The sequence below is a fragment of the Phycodurus eques genome, chromosome 14 (assembly GCF_024500275.1).
Source record: "Phycodurus eques isolate BA_2022a chromosome 14, UOR_Pequ_1.1, whole genome shotgun sequence".
NCBI classification, from domain to species: domain Eukaryota; kingdom Metazoa; phylum Chordata; class Actinopteri; order Syngnathiformes; family Syngnathidae; genus Phycodurus; species Phycodurus eques.
In genome coordinates, this window is record NC_084538.1 from 2,314,064 (window position 1) to 2,334,988 (window position 20,925).

Consider the following 20,925-nt stretch of genomic DNA (forward strand, 5'->3'; position numbering starts at 1 on the left):
TTTCCTGCACCTTTCAAGTTTTTGGCTTGTGTTCAAAATGAATCTTTTGCCGCTTAAATGCTGTTTTCTAATGTTGGTTGTATTGGGCGGCAAAACGCCTGACCGCATATTGTATGCTATTTGACATTTGTGAATAAATCCACTTAAGAAGATTCACACAAAGATTCCCAAAAACATTTGGCTTTCGTGAAGGAGGCTGTGGAGTTTCTGACCAGCTTGTTCAATAGAATTCTAGCGCGTGAGAAGATGCCTGAGGAAGGGAGGAAAACTGTGCTGGTGCCCATTTTTAAGAACAAGGGTGACGTGCGGAGCTGTGGGAACTATCGAGGAATAAAGTGGATGAGCCACACAATGAAGTTATGGGAAAGAGTCGTGGAGGCTAGACTCAGGACAGAAGTGAGGATTTGCGAGCAACAGTATGGTTTCATGCCTAGAAAGAGTACCGCAGATGCATTATTCGCCTTGAGGATGTCGATGGAAAAGTACGGAGAAGGTCAGAAGTTAGCTACATTGTGTCTTTGTAGATCTAGAGAAAGCCGATGACCGAGTACCCAGAGAGGAACTGCGGTACTGCGTGCGGAGGTCTGGAGTGGCAGAGAAGTATGTTAGAATAATACGGGACATGTACGAGGGCAGCAGAACAGCGGTGAGGTGTGCTGTAGGTGTGACAGGCGAATGGAAGGTGGAGGTGGGACTGCATCAGGGATCGGCCCTGAGCCCCTTCCTGTTTGCAGTGGTGATGGATAGGCTGACAGATGAGGTTAGACTGGAATCCCCGTGGACCGCGATGTTTGCAGATGACATTGTGATCTGCAGTGAAAGCAGGAATCAGCTGGAGGAACAGTTAGAAAGATGGAGGCATGCACCGGAAAGCAGAGGAATGAAGATTAGCCGAAGTAAAACAGAATATATGTGCATGAATGAGACGGGTGGTGGGGGAAGAGTGAGGCGACAGGGAGACGAGATAGCGAGGGCGGAGGACTTGAAATACTTGGGGTCAACCGTCCAGAGCAATGGGGAGTGTGGTCAGGAAGTGAAGAAACGGGTCCGAGCAGGTTGGAACGGGTGGAGGAAGGTGTCGGGTGTGTTATGGGACAGAAGAGTCTTTGCTAGGATGAAGACCAAAGACCAAAGAGAAGGTTGATGGATGTCGTGAGGGAAGACATGAGGGCAGTTGGTGTTCCAGAGGAGGATGCAGGAGACAGGCCTACGTGGAAAAGGATGACACCGTTTGGCGACCCCCGAAAGGGACGAACCCAAAAGAAAAGAAGAAGAGGAGATCAAATCTGTAAGTAGCAACACAAACGAAATGGAGGATGCGGGCATCGATCCCGCTACCTCTCGCATGCTAAGCGAGCGCTCTACCATTTGAGCTAATCCCCCACATCTCCTTGAAGTCTTTTCCCCGCTACTAGTGCCAGCCCACTATTACAACCCCATCGGTACGCGCTCTGTCCTCACTCGTAGGACAACCGGCATCCTAGGACACCTACATTACGAGTTACTGGTGAAGCAAAACTGCAGTTGACAACTGCGTACTACTAGTGATGTAAAATTCTACTCGCGAAACATCTAGTTCGCTTATAGTACACAAATGTCAAGCAGTGCAGTTTTGCCTCACTAGTTATTTCATGATATCAATGTTGTCCTACTAGTGTACGGAAACTAGTGGTCGTACACACTAGTTTGCATTATGTTTATTTGTACGCACTAAAGGCCGCAAATCAGGTTGCCGCCAAGATTTCGCACGACGACAGCCACTAGTACGACTGACAAAATACCTGTTTCATAACGATGTCCTTGTACTGACACAGCAACGTTACAAAAAAAGAGCACAAACGACTAATTTCACAACTGTTTATTCATTGTAAACTCAAAATGATGAGCGTTCAGTCCATGATGTTTATGCCGTGGATGAATGTCAGTTCTAAAGCGATTTGCAAAATTGAACAACACAAACAAAAACAAAAACAAAACAGGAGGCAACAAGAAGACTTGTTCGGCGTTGTTCAACAGGATTCTAACAGTAAAAGTGCCAAAGTACCTTTTTAAAGCACCCGGTGACTGTGCCACAAAAAAGTTGTCCGGTCCGACTTTGAATTGACGAACCTTCGTTCTCCAACTTCTTAAGTCACCGTTTGTGCAGTCGTTGGGCGGTCCACGTCTGTCATAATATTCGCCTCATCTGATTGGCCATGATTTTAATAACTGAAATAGGACCAGCCTAGTAAGCGGCTGGAAGAAAACAAAACAAAACAAAACGACAACAAAACACGTCATGTTGCATTTAACCGCGTGACATCAGACCACATTATTTCCACATGAAATACATTTGTACAAAATATCAGTCATTCGCAGTCAATGTATAACATTCTCATGCTCAGATATGTTGCTGCTCAATAATAATCAATCAATCAATGCACTCCGATCACATCCTTCAAAGTATTTGTGTCCCCGTTCTACATACTATAAAGCCGCTCGGGCGGAAACCAAAAAGCTCGGCCTCCGCTTTTCTCGTACAGTAGGTTTCTGCTACAGGAGGTGGATCAAAAAACGATAAGTTAAATAAATAAGAAACCGCTAGTAAAAAGTCACTTGAGTTTTGTTGTTGTTGTCGTCGTCGTCGTTGCGCTGCGTTTAAAAAGTGCTGCCGCGCCGCGCACCCGAGGCAAAATAAATATCTCCGTATCGTGCAAAAATCCAAAATGTGGTCATGATTTACGGGCCGCTCGTCTCGTCTTCTTGGCTCATGCTGGCGAAAACCGGATCGGTCGCATGGTGCTCTTAGCTAACCGTGATGACGTATAGCTGTGTGTCAGAGGATAGCTTCAAAAAACAATATATATCAAAAATGTGACAGCGAGGACAGGGACTGAAGATATCGCGAGGGCAGGGAAGGCGGCGGGTGAATTGAGTCGGTAAGAGCGTGCGCGGACAGTCGAAATCAATCAAAGACAAAGGAAAGCGGGGAAGTCAGGGGGGCATTCAGTATTCATCCTGGTCCAGGTGGGCTTGTTCCTCCAACTCTTCATCTTCTGGAGGCGCAAAGCCCTCCTGGAACACATAAGGAGAACAGCTATCAACATACTGTACGGTGGTGCCTTGAGATACGAGTAACGCGACTTCTTAGTTTTTGGAGATGGTGTTCCCTTGCTACAAGTATATCGCGGTCCACCAATTGTGGACTGCATAGTCCATTAGTGCACGTTGTGACGCATCGTCCATTAGTGCACGTTGTGACTGTAGGCTGTAATTGTTTAGGTGGTAAAAATAAATGCTTCCTAGCCTAAAACTGTAAGGGCTCTATCTTCCTGACTAGTGCAGATCTGGCGCAGGACGTGGGGTATCTCTGCGAGGGGGCGGGTTCGACCGGGTTGTCGTATTTTTGCAGATGCGGACGGCGGCGTATTTCACCATATCCTCTCGGCTCGTCAGTACAAAACTAACATTGGTCGTTCGACGCAGAGGATAAATAACATATGTCTATAAGGACAGTCGTATTATGTGTCTCTGCGTTGCTGCAAGTTTGTGTTCAGTCCATTTCTTAAAGGGCCGCAACATAGATGCTATTTAGCGTTAGCATGTAGCTAGCACACTGAAAGGCTACGCTATGTGGTTGTTTTAAAAATTTCAAGTGGGAATGGCCTCAAACAGCTTGAAGCCTCTTTTTTATTTTTTTTTATTTCAAAACAAAAAAAAAAAGAAGCAATTATTCACCGAACTGCTGCTCCTTGTTACGAAGTCCGTCGAGTTGAATTCGCTGCCACCGCTTAGAGTTTCTATCTCAAATTTGCAAAAAAAAAAACACAAAGTGGAGTCAGTACGAGGCATTGTTCGGACAATTTTTTTGTTCTGACGTGGAAGCGAGAACTTGCGATACGGCCGCTGTCCGGTGGTGTTTTGTGAGTAGGCGAGTTTTCGAATGGCCATTCGCAAATTGTCGAGGATGGACGCAGTCTGAAAAAGAGCGGGCTAACGCAGCGGCGTACCTCTGTGGCGTACAGGATGTCGATTATCCTGCCGAGCACCGGGTTGTCGTCGCTCTCGTGCTCCTGGCAGATGAGCTCGATGTCTCGTAGTTTACTGAAATAAAAGTCTCTCTCCTTCTCCAGGCCGTCCACCGTCAGCTTCAACTCCATCAACTGTACCGAAGAGAAGACAGGAAAAAAAGAAACGGGATGATGGGACTCAAGTGTGCTCCTGCAGCATCCGCCCGTTCCAGAGCGCTGATCCTCATTAGCGGGGCGGGTGACCTAAGGTCTAACCCAGCTGACTTCGGGAAAGAGACCGGGTCAAGCCTGGACCGGTCACCAAAAACTCGCCAGGCACAGACAGTGCAAGCCCGATTTACGAAGGCTGCAATGTTCGAACCGTACATATGAGTAGGTCGATACGACACGCCCCTTTTGAACTGCGTGCCGACGGTGACGCTAAGCTAGGAGGGTAAAAAGTCGTGCGGACGGCGAGAAAACCGGAAGAGCGGGGATGCCGGTACGTTGTGCTGCCCGCGCTCGCGCACAACGCCGTACAATTACGACAACTGGGAGTAAACTTTCACAGTTCAAACATTTTTTGTTGCTTTTTCTTTTTTTCAAGCTAGCAAACGCTGTGGCATTGACCCCCCAAAAAAGGAAAGTTCACGTTACAACTTCGCTCCAAGCACGAGGAGAACATGCAAACTCCACACGGGAAGAAGGTCCGAAGATTGAACCTCGTGACTGTGAGGCAGGCATGCTAACCACTCACCCGCCGTGCTACCGAAGCAACCGAATAAGATACGGCGCACGAGGAGCTTATCGGTGACGACTGGAGAAATGCAATATTACGGCGAGTTATTAAACCTGTTGATTGAGCTCCGTGATCTCCGCGTCGCTGCCGCCGTTTCGAGACAGGGTGGAGTTCTTCCTCAAAGCCGGGGTGTTGTGTTGGACCCTCTGCGGCGTCGGCATGTTTTTGGGCACTGTCGGAGACGTCCTCTGCGGTCCTGGCGGCGGTCAGAACGTGGTCAATACGGGGTTAGCGAGTCCCTTTGTAAAACATTAAGGGCTCGTATGACGCCGCCTTAGTCATTGTATCGGGACCGGATACAAGAAAGACGCCAAGACCATGATACATTAAAAGAAGGAAGCAGCTGAAGCTGCAGAACAAGTCAGACGACACAATTTGCCAGCAAAAAGCATTCAGTAAAACGACTGCAGCGGACGCGGTGGCGGGTGTGGAATTTTACACATTTGAGGTCGCCATTTGGGTCGGGGAGATTTCAGTTTGAGCCACTAGGCGGTACGCCACGGGTTGCGTTTGTGACGATTCCGTCAAGCGGTCGACGGCCCTAACCCGAGGGCGGAGCGGCGGACGGGGAGGCTTTCTTGTCCGTCCCAGTTAAGGTGAACGAGAAAAAACAACGAGGTGGTGCTGAGAAGCTGAGGGATACAAAAAATGTAAATCACTCCATGAAGTGGCAGTCGCACAAGCGTGTATTAGGCCTGCATAAACTGAGGAAGGGGGGGGGGGGGAACCGCAAGATGACTTGTGATTAACAAACGTGTACAGGTACAAGGAGGCGGAGACAAGCAGTCGGCAAAAGAAGGGCGCGGCTTCACCCGATTCTAACGGCTCGGCGGGATCGCGGGGAGTTCGGGCCCGTCCGCTTTTACCACATCGCAGTACGCCATCTTACCGATTCCGACATTTTCTCCTCCGTGCCGTTTTCACAGTAGAACTTGCGCTTAAATCACTCTCCTATCGGATGGACCGACTGGACTCGTAATTTCGATTCTCATCTCTGACTGCTGACTGTCAGCCCCAATGGAAGAAGGCAACCCCCCCCCCCCCCAAAAAATTGTTTACACTAGAGAGCAATTCATTTCGCCCCCGAACTGTACGAATGAGCAAAAACTGGGCTTCGCGAAAAACGGTGGCCATTCATTGTGCGATCGTGCCGCTTGCCGGGTGCTTTTGAGCAAAGAGCGTGCAGCGATGGCCGAAAAAGGAAGGCGTTCCGGTTACCCGGAGTTCTCTTTGCTTAGTGGCTAAAGTGATCACCTGGGTTGGGAGCGGGGGACACTTCCTGCCCCTGTCTGGCTACGTTCGGGTCGTACTCCTTCCCGTCGTAGTTGGCGTCGAAGAACTTCTTGAACCACTGCACGAACTCAAAGTTGTCCTGGAACTTTCCCTTGACCAGCTTTTCTACCGGAATGATCTGCAGGTCGGGCGACACACACGAGAGGACGAGCTTCAAAGAAAAATGTCAAGAAACAAAAAAAGCAGAAGGTGAAGTCAAACATAGCGACAACGCCACCGGGACCTTGTCCACGCTCATCCTTTTGAAGGCCGCCTGAAGAACTTTGAAGTTGTGTATATATTCGTGCTCCAGTTTTGCTTGAAACTTGACCTTCTTGAGGAGGACGCACCCCGGGAACAACATGTCCATGAACTGGCAGTACGCCGCCCCTGAAAAACACCACAAAAGCACACGCTTTTCTTCTGGTCTTTCTATTAACGGGCCTCAAGCAAAAGTACAAATCCTTTGTTGCTGTGAGTAACTTGAAATACTCGGAAGACGATACAAAACAAAACTAAAATCTGTTGTTTCTCCGCCTTACTTCGTGAAAACGGGCTTGCTACTTTTGTCAACCACCGCGGATGACGTCGCGGCGCGAAAGAGGTAAATAAAGTCAACTGCGCCTTATCTTTGATTGATTGAGATTTGGGGGACTTATAAGGCGGGGGGGGGGGGGGGGGGGGGGGGGGGGGGGGGGGGGGAAGAAGAATTGAACCAGGAAGCCTTAACAACGGCAGCAACGGATTCAAAACAGGCATTTTGTACAACTGTCCGCCAAAGTAAAATGGCGACTTCAAGTTACGTCAAATCAGTACTACTTTTACCAGAGCCTTTGTTTTGTTTTTGTTTTTGACTTGCGCACAAGTACAGATACTCGTGAGCGGTTTTCCCACTCGTCGTCGGCGTCGCCCATCTCGGTGTTTACCTGAGCAGAGCTGTTCGATCTTGGTGTAGGTGAGGTGCAAGGAATCGTTGACCCACGCCAGCATGTCGTGCCGGCTGAGGTTGTCAATGGACACGGACGTGGCGTACACATTCACTGCCATCCCCGACCTGAAAACGCGCACACACGCCCGAAAAGTCCTTCCGTGAGATGTTAGCCTGTCACGTAAAATGTGCCAACCGACTAGCAGTTGGAAACAAACACACGTCTACCCTCATCCCCGCCTTGACCTGTGCCCGAACACGCCACACTAAACCTTAACACCCGAGTCCCGACCCTGAACCTTTGCCACGTAACCCTGACAACTCCTCGTCGGGGAACACCGTGGTGATTGTCCACCGCGTTGACCACCGGCCCGCCTGGCGTTAATCCACACGTGAATGGCAGGGAGCGTTTGTGAGCATCATTCTCTTGCAGATGGCGGCGCGCGTGTGTCCTGACTTTGCTAACACCTTCCATCTCGAGTCGAAATAAAAACCTAGCGCGCTAAAGGATGTTCGCAGTAGCATTACCTGGTCACCGTGGTCATGTCACGAATGGCACGTATGCAGGCAGCAATGGCGACTGTACTTGTGTGTAGCGATGAAGGTGAACAAAAAGGCAGCAAGCAGAGCCAGCAGGGTTTATGTGGCATTGTGTGAAAATAAAACACGATGAGCGCTGGAGCGAGAAATAGGTGCCGTATATTTCAAAGTGAAGCAACAATATACATCAGCATTGTAGGTCGGAAGAAAGAAAGAAAGAAAGAAAGAAAGAAAGCTACACATCTATTGATAAATATTCAAAATGCAGCACGGGCCTTGGAGTATGACTAAGCAGCAGTGGAGTGACAACTGTACTCGTACATGAGTTAACATGCTGCAAAATAACTGTACATGGATCATAAATAGGCGATCTGTACATCTATTACAATACTGTGCATGTTATATATGCAAGTGTGAATAGCGGCCACAATAGTCGGCGGCATTGTATGCAAATCACATGGATGTACTTGCGCAATTTACGAACAGTAGTGCCTGCGAGATGTAAAAAAACCTTTCACACGTTAGAGAGCAATAATTCAAATATTATGGCAACACTTAAATGCTGTGAGGCCGTTGAGCGATGTTGCCATGTATGGCAGGGGAACGGGAGGCCTTAAATGTGGCTTCCTCACAGCTAGCTGCAAATACGCATTGAAGGGGGGGGGGGGGGTTTGGGGGGTTTTTGTTTTCTGGATATCGATTCTGGTGCTGAGGGAGGGAGGGAGGGAGGGGGGGGCGTCCGTCCTCCCTCGAGCAGCCGCCGGCAGGCCCTCGCAGCCGCGGACCCCCTGCAGCAACATCCGGGGTGTGAAACGCCCACGCGGCCAGAACAACAAAAACAAAGGAAAAAAAAAAAAGGGCGGAGGTCTGTGGATGATTCCAAGCCGGGGCTGAGAACAAGAAACGAGGGAATGTTTTTGTCTCGCAGCCTCCGCTAAAAAAAAAAAAAAAATCTATTCAAAAAACAAAAAAAAAAAAGGGCCGCTCCACGCTCATCATTCTTTCACATTGCAAATGAACAAAGGGCAAGTGAAACATTGCGAGCGGGTTCGGCGGCCGGCGCTTACTCACTGCGTTCCGGTCGTCGTCGTCCGAGCCCGCGCGGTGCACTGCGCCTGCCTGCCTGCCTGCCTGCCCGGGTGCGATGCTTTCCGGCCGCCGCTCGCGTCTGCCCGCTCCGGCCGCCACTGCGCATGCGCCGCGGATCCGCGCTGCCTTCACGGGCTGCGGGAATAAAAAGAGACTCGCCCGAGACACATAATGGGCCGTGTGCTTGATTTTAATCATCTACCCCCCCCCCCCCCCCGGAGGACAAACACGTCCATTCTATTCTACCACAAGCAGCTATTAAGTGATTAGAATCACCTACAGGTTCATATTATTATTACACAATATACGAGGTGCGTCTGAAACGTCCCAGGATACAAGAAATACAGTGGTGCCTTCAAATAATGCAAGTGCTCCTAATCCCTTCAAGCCCCCCCCCCCCCCACACAAAAAGATATTTTTTAAATTATTATTTGAAAAAATACCACTTTATTTTGTCATTTATAAAAAAATTATAATAATGACATAATAGAAGGCAAAAAATGTAATCTGGTTTTGACTTACTTTTGGCTTCAATTCAATGGACATTGTGCTGCTCCTCCTGGTGTAAGCACCTGGTGGCAGTATAATTCAGGCATATGCACATACTGCCTGGAAAGGTCTCGGCTAAAGCGATACATGCAAAAATGTTTTACTAAAATTAAAATGATACAATCCTACATTTTTTTTAAATGACCAGAAGTAAACAACATACATGATGTAAACAACAAAGATTTTAGGTAAAAATATGGATGAATTACATAAAAATGCCCAGAAATGTGATGTGAAATAAGTAAAATGAGTAATAATAATAATAATAATAAAGTAAAAGAACTAGTTAAATAAAATCTAAAAGAAAAAACTGGTTAAAAACATCTTAAGTCAAACACTGAATACGTATAGATTCTGTAAATAAAATTACCCAAATGGTAAACAAAAATGAAAAATGAAAAAGTGGAAATTATTTTTAAAAAGACAAATGACAAAAAAAAAAGTACTTCATAATTTACATCGTTTAAGTTATGTAAACTAATGGCAAAATGGTTCACAAATCCAAACAAAAACGCAAATGTAAGTTATTTAAAAGAAGACAGATTGTTATCGTTATGTGAAATAAGCATAAGATAAGATTCGGGATTCCAAGGAGACGTTTCACTGTCATTTATTTGCACTCCAATCACGTGACAGACGCTGCGAGAACGGAAGAAAATAAGTGGCCACAATGTTCAGCACCGGTTTTGTAACAAACCTCAGGGTCTAAGAGTGGAAGAAAGGTTACAAAAACAACAATACAAAAAAAAGACAATAACATGAAAGTCCTATGAGGGACACAATCCCCCCCCCCCCCCCCCCCCAAAAAATACAAAATAAATAAGAGCTAAGACAATTCTTCACAAAGTCAAAGATAAAACATACACCATCCAAAAGCGTCAGTGCAGTTCGGGTTGTGGCAGCATTCAGGACAGCTCTGCTTTCATTGGGTGGATGTGTCACAGTGCTACTACGTACGTACGATACATCAAGAGGTGCGCAGTCGCCGATATTACAGACAGTACAAAACAATGCGAGCGGGAGGAAAAAGGCAGTTTAGTTGAAGACGATTTTGTTGTTGTTGTTGTTGCACTGGGTGGAAAACGCCGACCACGGTGAAGGATGCAGAGCACTGTGGGTGTTTCGTGTTTTTCCACAAATAGTGGCCAGCCCTCAAAGTCAAAAACACATCTTTTTTAAATCGACTTCATGTTTCTTGCGAAATGGCTTTGTTTCACTCTGGCAGACAATCGCTACCAAATGCGCTCATTTTCTTCCAAACAAACCCACTCTGAACACAAGCACAACATTTGAAGACCCACGTGAATTCCGAGATTTCTTTCCAAATACATCACAGGCAGTCGCTGAAAATGCGCATTTACTGTGAAATTGTGGAGCTGCGGCATCGTTCAACAGATTTTCGCCATTTGAATTTTCGGAGCCGCGGATGGCCCAAAATTAAGCGGAGGAAGCCCGTCCGTCCGTCCGTCCGTCCACTTACTGAGCCGCTCATCCACACATTAGCAGATTTTCATTTTTTTTTTTTTTTTTTTTTTTAAATTTTGAGGGGGGGGGGGGTGGGGGACCAAACCCATAAACACTTATTAGCTGTTTATCCGCACGTATTGAAGAATTTTTTTTCAGGTTAAGAAAAAAACGTTTTTTTGTCAATTATCTCCAGATTTTAGTTAATAGCGGGGGTGGGGGGAGGGGGTCTGTTTTCCCTATTGAAATGAATTGAAATGCCATGAATCCGTTTCAGCCCCCCCAAAAAGCACCACCCTTTCTTTTGTACATGGACTTCATAAAGAAAAATAGAACTATTGTAAAATACAACTGTAAAACCATAACAACACACGACGACAAAGTCAAGAAATCAACTATTACTGAAGGGTAATCACACACACACACACACACACACACAAAGTAGTCTTCATGTGATATGTGCATTTTGGGGCCGTGACTTAGTGCGTGACAGCAGCTCAAACTCGGCGTCGGTTGACAATTCGCTACACGGTTCGTTCAGTGCGTGAGTCATGCGAGTGCTTTCGTTTTTTGTTTTTTTATTTGTGTGTTTGACTGTCCCATTCAACACACAGATAAAGGTGCGTCGGCAAATTTTGTATTTTGTGTTTTTTTTTTACTTCACTCGAGTGGCGGCGCAGCTGAAGTTCGCTTATAATGCAAAATTTGGCTCGCAAGACAAAGCAAAAAAAAAAAAAAAAAAAAAAAAAAAAAAAAAAACCTTTTTTGAAATAAAAAAAAAACTAACAAAAAACAACCGACCAATAGCTCGAAACTCCCAAAACACGAAAGTTGGGGTACATGGAAGTCATGGTAATCAGGTCTACAGTAAACAGCAGTGACATGCGCAAAGATTGCAATAAAATATAGAAATAAATAGAACTAAGTTGAAAATCGCACCGTGTTTTCCGTCAGTCGCTCAACGGCGGCGATACGCGTACATTACGTTGCCCAGTAGTACGCCTCGCAAGTGCAAACATCGTATTTATACACGCACGTTCCTTTGAAATTGCGACGTGAGCAGCGAGATTCCCCAAACTGGCACTCGGTTGATAAGATTTGGTTTCCAAGGTTTTGGACAAACACGACGTCTTTTGCGACCCGCGTTCTAATTGGGCAAACTTAATAAGCTTCAGTGCTTTACATGGGCTTAATTGACAAAAAGGGGGGGAAAAAAAACAGAAAACATGACCTCTTGTTCCCACGTTCATTCGAAGTAAAACCTGGTCTCGCTCGGACGGATCCGTCGGGATATCATTCTTTCCGTGGAGTGTTTTCAGCCTCTACCAGATCCCGCTGGACCTCCCGCCGGGCGGCGCGAGGATCCTGGCCGAGGATCTCTTGGGAATCTTGTCGTCGATCTGGGCACCTGGGAAACGGCGCTTTGTCAAGTTTTGTCAGCGGTTGGCATTCGGCGATGCGTGTTTGACGTCAGTCCCCACCAGACAGGCTGAAACCGGACTCCTGGAGGTCCCTCGCGCCGCCGTGACGGGTGCCGGGGCGCGTGGGGGCGTCCGGGTCGGAAGGCACGACGTCCCGCTTTCCGGCGTCGGCCACGGCCACCGCGTCGCCCGTGTACGGCTCCCGCTCCACCCGCTTGGGCGCCTGGCACTGGTGAGCCGACACACATTCAAGGTTCCATTGCATTATGGCTGGCGGAAAGCGTTTTCCAGATTCATTTGTCAGATTGGATTTTTCACGAAAGGGGCACTAAACAACATTGTTTTGTATGTGCCACCGCGAGTCAACATGGCATTATGATTTCAATTGCGTCCGTGGAATAAGAATCAGATGAATTCATTGGTTTCATCCAAACTGTATCACGCTCCCAGTCCCCATTTAAGTAGACTAAAGCCGACGGACAGAAGAAATCTTCCCCTCCGGTACCTTTTCTCTCTGAACCATCTTCTTGTAAAGATAGTCTGGAAAGGTCCTCAGAGGGCAGAACTTCCCAGAGCCCTCGGCGCACGTGAACATGCCGTTCTCGTAGACCAGGCGCCCTCGGCTGACGGTGACCAAGGGCACGCCGTGACAGCGGAGACCTTCGTAAAGGTTCACGTCGCCACCCTGCACTTGGGTTTCCACCGAGATGATCCTACGAGACACACGTGACACGGACTTACCGGTCTGCGAGATCGGGGATCGGTAAAGCAGCGGCGAGGCGCGCCGGTCGATGATCGGAGTCGGGCGGGGTTTCGTACTTGGAGCCCTCGGGATCCCAAACTACCACGTCGGCATCTGCTCCTGGGATGATTCTGCCTTTTCTGGGGTAAAGGTTGTAGATTTTGGCAGCGTTGGAGCTCGTGACGGCGACGAAGCGATTCTCGTCTATCTTGCCCCCGATCTGTAAACGGCGGCGAGGAGGTCAGCCGACGGAGCGGAGGCCCGGACGTTCCCGGCCGGTCGGGAGCGCACGTACCACCCCTTTCTCCCAGATGACGCTCATGCGGTCCTGAACGCCCGGAACCCCGTGGGGGATCTTGGTGAAATCGTCCTTGCCCATGGCTTTCTGCTTGGTGGTGAAGGGACGGTGGTCGGACCCGAGAACATTCAGAGTGTCGCTGGCAGGAGGCAAGATCGCGGCGCCGTTATTTTACGAAGCTGCGGAAGCGTCGACACTCGGCGCGGGCTACGCACGCGGCGGTTTCTACCATCTTAAAGGTTGCGCGGGCGCGTCGGCACAGCACACGCCGCAGGACATCCGGACGGACGGGAAATACAATGAAGAAAAAAGGAGAAGACGCGAGAGAACCCGAACGTTTACGCCAGGATAGAGTTTCAAAAGCGGTCCAAAGCTGACACAAAGACCAGAATCGCCCAGGATAACATGTCGATCCAAGTCAGTCTTTTCTGACTTGGATGGCAGAGCAAAATTCCACCGTGGCCCAATTGGGGCGTGCGCGAAACGTGGCGGCGGGACGCTTACTTTCCCAGCAAGCTCATCAGGTAATTGGGCGTGGCGGGCTCCAGGCGCAGAGGCGGCAGGGTGACGTGGCCCGCGGCGTGGGCCCAGTCCCGGTGGTAGTACTGGCTCCCGTTGAGCACAGCGTGGGCGGTGCTGGTCTCCCCGTGGACCGCCCTCCCTGTTGCACGCAACGCACACCTTTAGCATTCTGGCCAAGCCACTTTCATCATCAGCGGTGGGAAGTAACGAAGCATAAAGATTTCCTTGCCCCGGATCTGTTCTTTTATTTTCACCGTTTCCCAAACGTCTGGAACTCCTCCCTCAGCGATGACGCAACCGAGCCCGATAGGATCTCTCTCATGAACGGCCTTACGTAAGAGAACCGTTTGATGTTGTCGGCTCCCCGAGTGATTCGTGTGTAAAAAGCGCCGGCTTTCCGACGTTCAAGTTAGCGCCGTGTCGTCTGAAAAAAATGCTTTTTCAGCTAATTTTGCATTATTTCTTCGTCAGTTTTCAAGTTATGCAAACACATTTTGATAGCGTTTTTCTTTTAGGAGCACTATGCTGGTTATTAAATTAAAAAAATGAATAAAAAGGGAAAACCATTTTCTGTGTAGAGAATTGTTTTTTTTCCCCTCCTAGTGCCAAGTTATCAAAACGGATATTGTAACAATAAATGACATTGATTTTGTACCTTTCAGAGTGTATGCTTTGTATTCCTACTCAAGGTGTTGACTAAATCGCGAGTTACGTAGTTATTAGCAATCGGCCCACGCCTGCTAGCTCGCGAGCTAGCAGGCGGCTGGCGCCGGCGGGATATATTCCGGCCACCGGAGGCTGTAAGCGCACAAAGTGCATTTTCAACGTAAAAGCATTCAAAAAGATGCTAGCGAAGTCGTATCCGTTTTCCAGCTCGCAGAAGCGCTATTTGATCGACAGTTGCGGACAAACGCTTGGGGTTTTTTTTTTTTTTATATACTAGGCTATTTTTTGAATCCTTCAAATGTGCTGGGTTGTCAACATTTCTTTTCACCTCCCAGCAACTAAGTGTCATTTTATCCTTGCATTATCGTCACCTTGCATTTTGGCCGTCGCCACCACGTCTCCGGCCGCCATGCTGGACACGTTGACCAGATAGATCGGGCAGCGGGCCTAATGGAGGGGAAAAAAAAAAAAAAAAACAACAACAACAACCCAGGAGTGAATCCATTTTTATCCCGGCGCTGTCGCCGGCGTCTTTTTACGTGCTTGCCCTCACCCTGTTGGCGATGGTGATTGCCCTGTGGGTCGCCTCCGCCTCCAACTGTGAAAAGCCGGCATGAGGATGACGTAATGCGTGACAAGCACTCACTGATAACATCTCCGGTGCTTATTGTCCCAATGACGTCACATCGGAACGGATTAACCTTTGGTCATCCCCCCCCCCAATAAAGATGAATTTAATCACCGTCCAGTTTAAAAAATGAATCACGAGCGGGTGTCTTACTGAAAGAGGGTCCTCGGTTCCGACATGAAGGTTTCCAGGTTTTGAACGGCGTGAGTGAACGGTAAATCGGTTCAGTGTTGAGCTAAACTGCACATTTGCGCTTTGGCAGTCGCAAATTGTGGTTTTGTGTGTGTGTGCTAAAGACAAAGCCACGTCTCATAAAAATATCGCTTGGGCATCGTCAGGTGGCATCTCGGTGCCAAGCGCCTACGTTAAACTGAGGAGCGTCGTTTCTTCGAGCCATACTTAACAGAAAATGTGCTTTGCCGCCATCTTGTGGCACCTACAGGTAATAACAAACCTTCTCGCGTGGCCGTCAATTACTCGGGGTTTGAGTTTGGCTCTTCGCGGGCAGGCGTTCATTGTACGAGCAAAGCGGGTCCAAAAAAAACGCGGCAATGAAGGTATTGTAACGCCCTGGCATGCGGGCAAGGAGAGCTCGCTATTCCGCACGGACGTCTGCTCGTCACGACTCTAAACGTTTATCTTGACACTTGAATATGACACGCTTCCGTTAAATGAACCTCAACTCCCACTTAATTAGCATCAATCCCCGTGAGAGGTTTTCCAAATTCCGCATCCTAACTTTCTTCAGGAAACATCGCAGCCCTTTTAAGCCCCTTTCGTCAGTTCGGGCGGGGGGGGGGTCGGGTGCGGACCCGGACGGCGTCGCTCGGTGGGAAACGGATGAGTCGGAGGTGAGCGGACGTGGTCTCCATACCTCCTCGGGCCTGCTGATCTCAATGCCCTCCGGACCGCAGATGCCAAGCTCCAAGGCTTCCTTAGCACCCTGGCGTACATACGCAACATCAAGTTCGGTCAGTACTTTTCAAAAGCAAAAACCAATTGAAACAATTATTATTATTACTATTATTTTTCTAATCGTGTGAATAATGCTACAGAGCTATGCCACGCAAAGAAAATGCTCATCTGTGGCCAGGAAATACTTTGTCAGGAGGAGACAATGGCGTCGGTGGCCAAGGCAGGCACAGCGGCGGGAGCGGCGCAAGTCATCGAATTGAAGCATTCAATCACAATGCACCAACGTGTTGAACACTTGACATGATATGGGATGACGTTATCACTCCGTGACGTACGAAGGCGGCCGACGTTCGTCGCAAACCTCAGCCACCAGTTCCCCGTTCTCGGCGTGGACCCTGGCGACGGCGCCGATGTCCTTGCAGTGCTGCAGGGCCCGGAAGAGCTCGTTGTCCCTCAGCATGTACGTGTCCTTGTAGGCCATGAACATCTGGAAGGAATTCACCCCCTTCTCCCTCACCAGCTTCTCCATCTCGGCGCGCACCTGCACGGGCAAATGCAAAGTCAGCCTCGCTTTGTTACGGGAAACCGCAGGGGTTCTTCATCTGAACCTTTGTGACCTCTGAGCCCGACGTTTAACGAACAAAGCGGTTCGAACGTTCAACCCGTATTGTTTTCGTTGACGGAACGGCGGTTTGATTGCCGTTGCCTAGCGACACAGCACGGAAAACGACGAGGGAATAACCGTGGCGGCGCTTTCGCTCAATCCAAAATGTTGATAAAGCTCAAATGTGAATAGCTAACAAAGTAAGTCCCGTTTTGCCAACGTGCGCTGGTTGGCAAATATCGCTGCGCAGAATTACTCGGCGACTAAATGAAAAGCGAATCTTTTTTTCCCCCTTTCGCTCGTACTTTTGTTTTCATCTTAGCCGCCCTTCTTCTCGATACCCGCGTCACACGCCTTACGTCCACGGCGTCTGTCAATGTCTTTGTCTGCCGACTGTCAACTCGGACCGGTCGATCGCGATCGACCCGTTGGGCGCCGCTGCGCTGACCGGTGAATCGATGATCAAAGTAGTTGTCGAATTAATTTGATGGTCGGTTAGCTGTCGATGAATCGATTAACTGTTGCGCCTGTAATCCCAAACATGGAGAGGAAAAGGTCAACACCATCAAGTGCGGACAAAAAAGAGGGGGAGAAACAAGCAAAGGATCCAGCTAAAGGGGGGCCCGGGGCGCTATTCAAGCTAAGACCGCCACTGGGTGGGAGTACTTTGAGAAAAAAAAAAAATATCACGGTCTTCTTGAATGAGTTTGGAACGAGGGCGGGTGTCGCGCTACCTCGGGGGCCCACCGAGTGACTCCCACGTGCAGGGCGTAGTCGCAGCAGGTTTTGCCGTCGGCCAGGCCGCGGCACCGCTCGTAGGCGTCGGACAAAGACTCGTTCTTCTCCGGCAGAACGTGCGCCATCACCATGGTGGTGCCTCCCGCCAGGGCAGCCTAGAAAAGAAAAACGTACAGTACAGCGTAGTCGACAGAGGACAATCGGAATTCCCACGAATACGTGAGCGTGGTCGGGGTTTCGGTCAGAGTAGCTTTTGTGGCGTGAAATCTGTGCATTGGCTCAATAAACGTTGCGAAGCGAGGACGAAGGTGGAGATCACGTCACATTTCATCAGACATTTATGTAGAAATCCGGGCCATTCTAAAGGCCACATAGCATTTCTTGCAACCGTATCCATTGGAGAAATTGGATGCCAGTGTGCTTTGTTTGCAACAGCATCTGTCGAGGGATTCTCGGAGCGCGTCTGAGGCGGGCAGATTTATTGTGGCTGAGGGGGGGCGGGGGGGTCTGGCAGCCATTGTCTCCGAGCACAATGGCGCGTGTGAAAAGGCCTCGGGGCGGAATTCGCAGCGAGTCCCGTGGCAGCCGTGGAAACGGGCCGGCGATTGTCTCCCGAGAAGCCGCAAAGCAAAGATACGCCAACGTATCTTTGTCTTAACGAGAACCCGGAAATTCAAATATAAGTCAAAAACCTGAAAGTTTACCCCAAGATATCAGCGTCACAAAACAAGTGCAGAATCCGAACGTTCACACCGGTACTGTATCCGCGTCTCAAACAATCTCGAAACCGAAGCTTTCCACCAAGATACTTTCTACACGTGCGCCCCAAAACGAGCAAACAACCCACTCGTAAGTGAAGAACCCGGAAGATTACGCCGCGATAATCGACGCCCCGAAATAAGAACCAGAAGGTTTACAGCAACATATTGACGTGCTAGAACAGGATGTTTACGCCAAGCTATCTGCATCTCTAAAAACAAGAACCTGAACGTTCTGTAGCACACCAAGATAGCCGCGTCCTGAAACAAGAACCTGAACCTTTCTTGCATTTCGTAACAAATAACTTCAACCGCCAACAAATCCATGTCTGGAAACAAGAACCTGGAAAATGACGCCAAGATATCTGCTTCACGAAAGAAGAACCTGAAGGTTTATGCTGAGATATCCACACCCTGAAACTGAAAGTTCATCCCCTATCTCCAAATGTGAAGCTGGAAGTTCGTGCCAAGATAACTGCGTGACGAAAAAAGTCAAGAACCTGAAACTTTACGCCGAGGCAATCCACATCTCCGAGTCAAAGAACCAGAAAATGTACACTAAGACACCTACGTCTTTAAACACGAAGCTGAAGGTTCAGGCCAAAATATCCGCGTCTGCTAACGGGTAAATAACCCCAAAATTTAAACCAAGACACTCCGTTTCCCGAAACTACGACCTGAAAGTTTATGACAAACAAGAACTGCGAGGTTCTCACCAAGACATCTTCGACTGTAAACAAGTCAAGAGCTTCAAAGTCCCACAAGAAGAACCCGGATCCCAATACTCCACGTCCGGTCGCAGCTTACCTTGGTACCGCTGTAGAAGTCGTCGGCCGTGGTGGCGTTCATGAAGGTCTCCTCCAGGTGCACGCTGGTGTCGATGCCGCCGGGCATGACCAGTTTCCCGGCGGCGTCCACCACCTTGGCCCCGCCGGGGATCATCAGCTCCTTGCCCACCTGCCGGATGACGCCGTTCTCGATGTAAACGTCGGCCTCCTGCGTGCAGTCGTCGTTCACCACCTTGCCGCCCTTGATCAGGATGCGCGCCGCGGCCGCGCTGGTCGTCATGGCTTTAGCTCTGCGGGGAACACCCGGAATCATTTTGGGTTCGCGAGACCGCGTTGCCGAGACTCGACGAGCGAGACGCCAGGCTGACACTGAGATCGGCTCGCGGAGTCCGTGTCAGGCGCCGCCTGTGACCTGACGTCCCGACCGGACGCTGACGTGTGCTCAAACGCTGACGCTGACGCAACAAAAAGTCTTTTCTCCGCCTTGAATGCAACAACAAGTCTATTGCAGGAGTGTCCAAACTTTTTCTTCCTAGGCCCACATACATTTAAAAAAAAAAAAAAAAAAAAAAGACATTCTTCACCTTTAATCTATTTAACACACACACCCAAAAAAACAACAACAACAACAATCCACGAGTGTAGGATATGCGGTACAATTATATACAGTAGATCTTACCAAACGATGCGTGATTAGCGGAAAACACGGACGTGAAAGATGAGAATTAATTCCCTCGTCTTCTCTTCTCCGAACTTTCCACGCAGTGTACAAAGTGAGTCGCAAAACGCGCGAAAGGACGTCAATTGCGAATCGGAGGGCGTACGCCGTGGGCCGCTAAGAAAACAGATCATGGCCCGCAAATGGCCCCAGGGCCAGACTTTGGACACCCCTGGTCTATTTCTTCCCCTTGAACACGACAACAAAATTATACATAGTATATAATTCAAAAGTTGCACCCAAAATGAATGCAAGTCTGAAAAAAAGCAGCAGGTGAGGCCCAGTGGCTTAAAACAATCCCACTCGTCCACGATTCCATCGAAATACTTACAAATCCAAGTTGAGTGTGTTTTTTGTTTTGTTTTGTTTTAAAATATAATTCCAAAGTTGCACCTAAATTGAATAATGTCACGAGTGGCATTGTTCTCCCCGCTGCATGAAAGCTGACGGCCGCGCGCCCTTGTCGCGTGTGCGGGCGCGGCAGCTTGATGACGGCAACGAGACGCTCGCACAACCGCGACAACATCAAAAGCGCAAGCTTACATAATGATAACGTGCCGATGAGGTGGCTGCTCGGAGCAAAATGGGCAAAATTATTTTTATTTTATTTTATTTGTGTGTGTGTGCGATTTTGGCACGTTTGGCGGAGCGTATGCTTGCATTTGCAAACGTGGTGGAAATGATGACACAAAGACATTTTCCTCGCCGACCCAGAAACGCCTAAAACGCCCCCTTCCGGCCTCCTGCACCGTAAACAGCCCTTTAAGTGGCCTCAAAACAAAGCAAAACAAAAAAAAACGGAGGTAGCAGTTGTGTTTCTCCGGGGCGAGGAGCCGGAGACGTGCAGCCTCCCCCCCCGAGGGGGGGTTTCAACAAAACCCCCACGCCCTCCCCTCCTCTCTTGGGAGGCTCCGCATCGATGGTGGCCACTGGCCGCCCTCGCGTACCTGACGTGCCGGTGTGCAGCTGCAGCAGGTCCGCTCGGTTCCTCCGGTTCCACAATGCGACATACGGCAGATGGACTCTTTCGCCGGCCGGTGCGGGACCACCGGATTTGCGCGAAGCCAGCGTGAACGGGCCAGCGGTCATTTCCGGTAAATACTTTCAACATAAAACTAAATATGACGCCTTACTCCGCGCGCATGCCTATAAATAGGATATAAAATTCTCCCGTTGTTGCATTCAAGAGTTTAAAAGCATATTTACTGCAGTGACATACGTTAATATTAGTCACAATTGAGAAATATATCACTCACTTTGTTATTATTTTATTTATTGTGGTGTTCGTGCCGTTGCTTCCGGTTGTGTTAGTTGTGCTAGCCAAGACAGCTTTCCTAGCAGTCGCAGACGGTCGCCTGAGCAACCAATTAGAGGCGGCTAAGGGCGTAGCCAATAGCGGGAATCGCCAATCATAGACACAAAACATAGATCCCGCCGTAACGCTGCTACGTACGTCCAAGTCGCTGCCATATTGGATGAACAATAACGTTTGATTCT

At 49.0% G+C, this 20,925-nt stretch overlaps 2 protein-coding genes and 1 non-coding gene across 8 annotated transcripts; all 3 read right to left on the reverse strand.

Moving 5' to 3' along the window:
- Window positions 1-1,310: 1,310 nt before the first annotated feature.
- Window positions 1,311-1,383, reverse strand: trnaa-agc (transfer RNA alanine (anticodon AGC)). Its single transcript has one exon. It is a non-coding gene; the product is annotated as a tRNA-Ala (tRNA).
- A 466-nt stretch (window positions 1,384-1,849) lies between these two features.
- On the reverse strand, window positions 1,850-8,733 carry mapre3a (microtubule-associated protein, RP/EB family, member 3a). 5 transcript variants are annotated; one of them, XM_061697078.1, is made up of 8 exons: window positions 8,596-8,733; window positions 6,987-7,114; window positions 6,305-6,450; window positions 6,043-6,199; window positions 4,842-4,984; window positions 3,990-4,142; window positions 3,718-3,783; window positions 1,850-3,054 (listed from the first exon to the last, which is right to left on the reverse strand). In XM_061697078.1, the coding sequence occupies exons 1-8, from the start codon at window positions 8,721-8,723 to the stop codon at window positions 2,986-2,988; spliced, it is 990 nt and encodes a 329-aa protein (XP_061553062.1). In that variant the 5' UTR covers window positions 8,724-8,733; the 3' UTR covers window positions 1,850-2,985. The 5 variants fall into 5 exon arrangements, with proteins under 5 accessions (XP_061553062.1, XP_061553066.1, XP_061553065.1 ...); XM_061697082.1 differs by having other exon boundaries at window positions 6,987-8,418; window positions 8,600-8,688; XM_061697081.1 differs by having other exon boundaries at window positions 8,600-8,682.
- Window positions 8,734-11,405: 2,672 nt separating this feature from the next.
- On the reverse strand, window positions 11,406-20,469 carry dpysl5a (dihydropyrimidinase like 5a). 2 transcript variants are annotated; one of them, XM_061695720.1, is made up of 13 exons: window positions 20,376-20,469; window positions 18,730-19,000; window positions 17,161-17,319; window positions 16,184-16,363; window positions 15,782-15,850; window positions 14,833-14,877; window positions 14,651-14,726; window positions 13,596-13,752; window positions 13,089-13,230; window positions 12,871-13,013; window positions 12,557-12,764; window positions 12,112-12,280; window positions 11,406-12,038 (listed from the first exon to the last, which is right to left on the reverse strand). In XM_061695720.1, the coding sequence occupies exons 2-13, from the start codon at window positions 18,988-18,990 to the stop codon at window positions 11,953-11,955; spliced, it is 1,695 nt and encodes a 564-aa protein (XP_061551704.1). In that variant the 5' UTR covers window positions 18,991-19,000; window positions 20,376-20,469; the 3' UTR covers window positions 11,406-11,952. The 2 variants fall into 2 exon arrangements, with proteins under 2 accessions (XP_061551704.1, XP_061551703.1); XM_061695719.1 differs by lacking the exon at window positions 20,376-20,469 and adding an exon at window positions 19,760-20,132.
- Window positions 20,470-20,925: the final 456 nt, after the last annotated feature.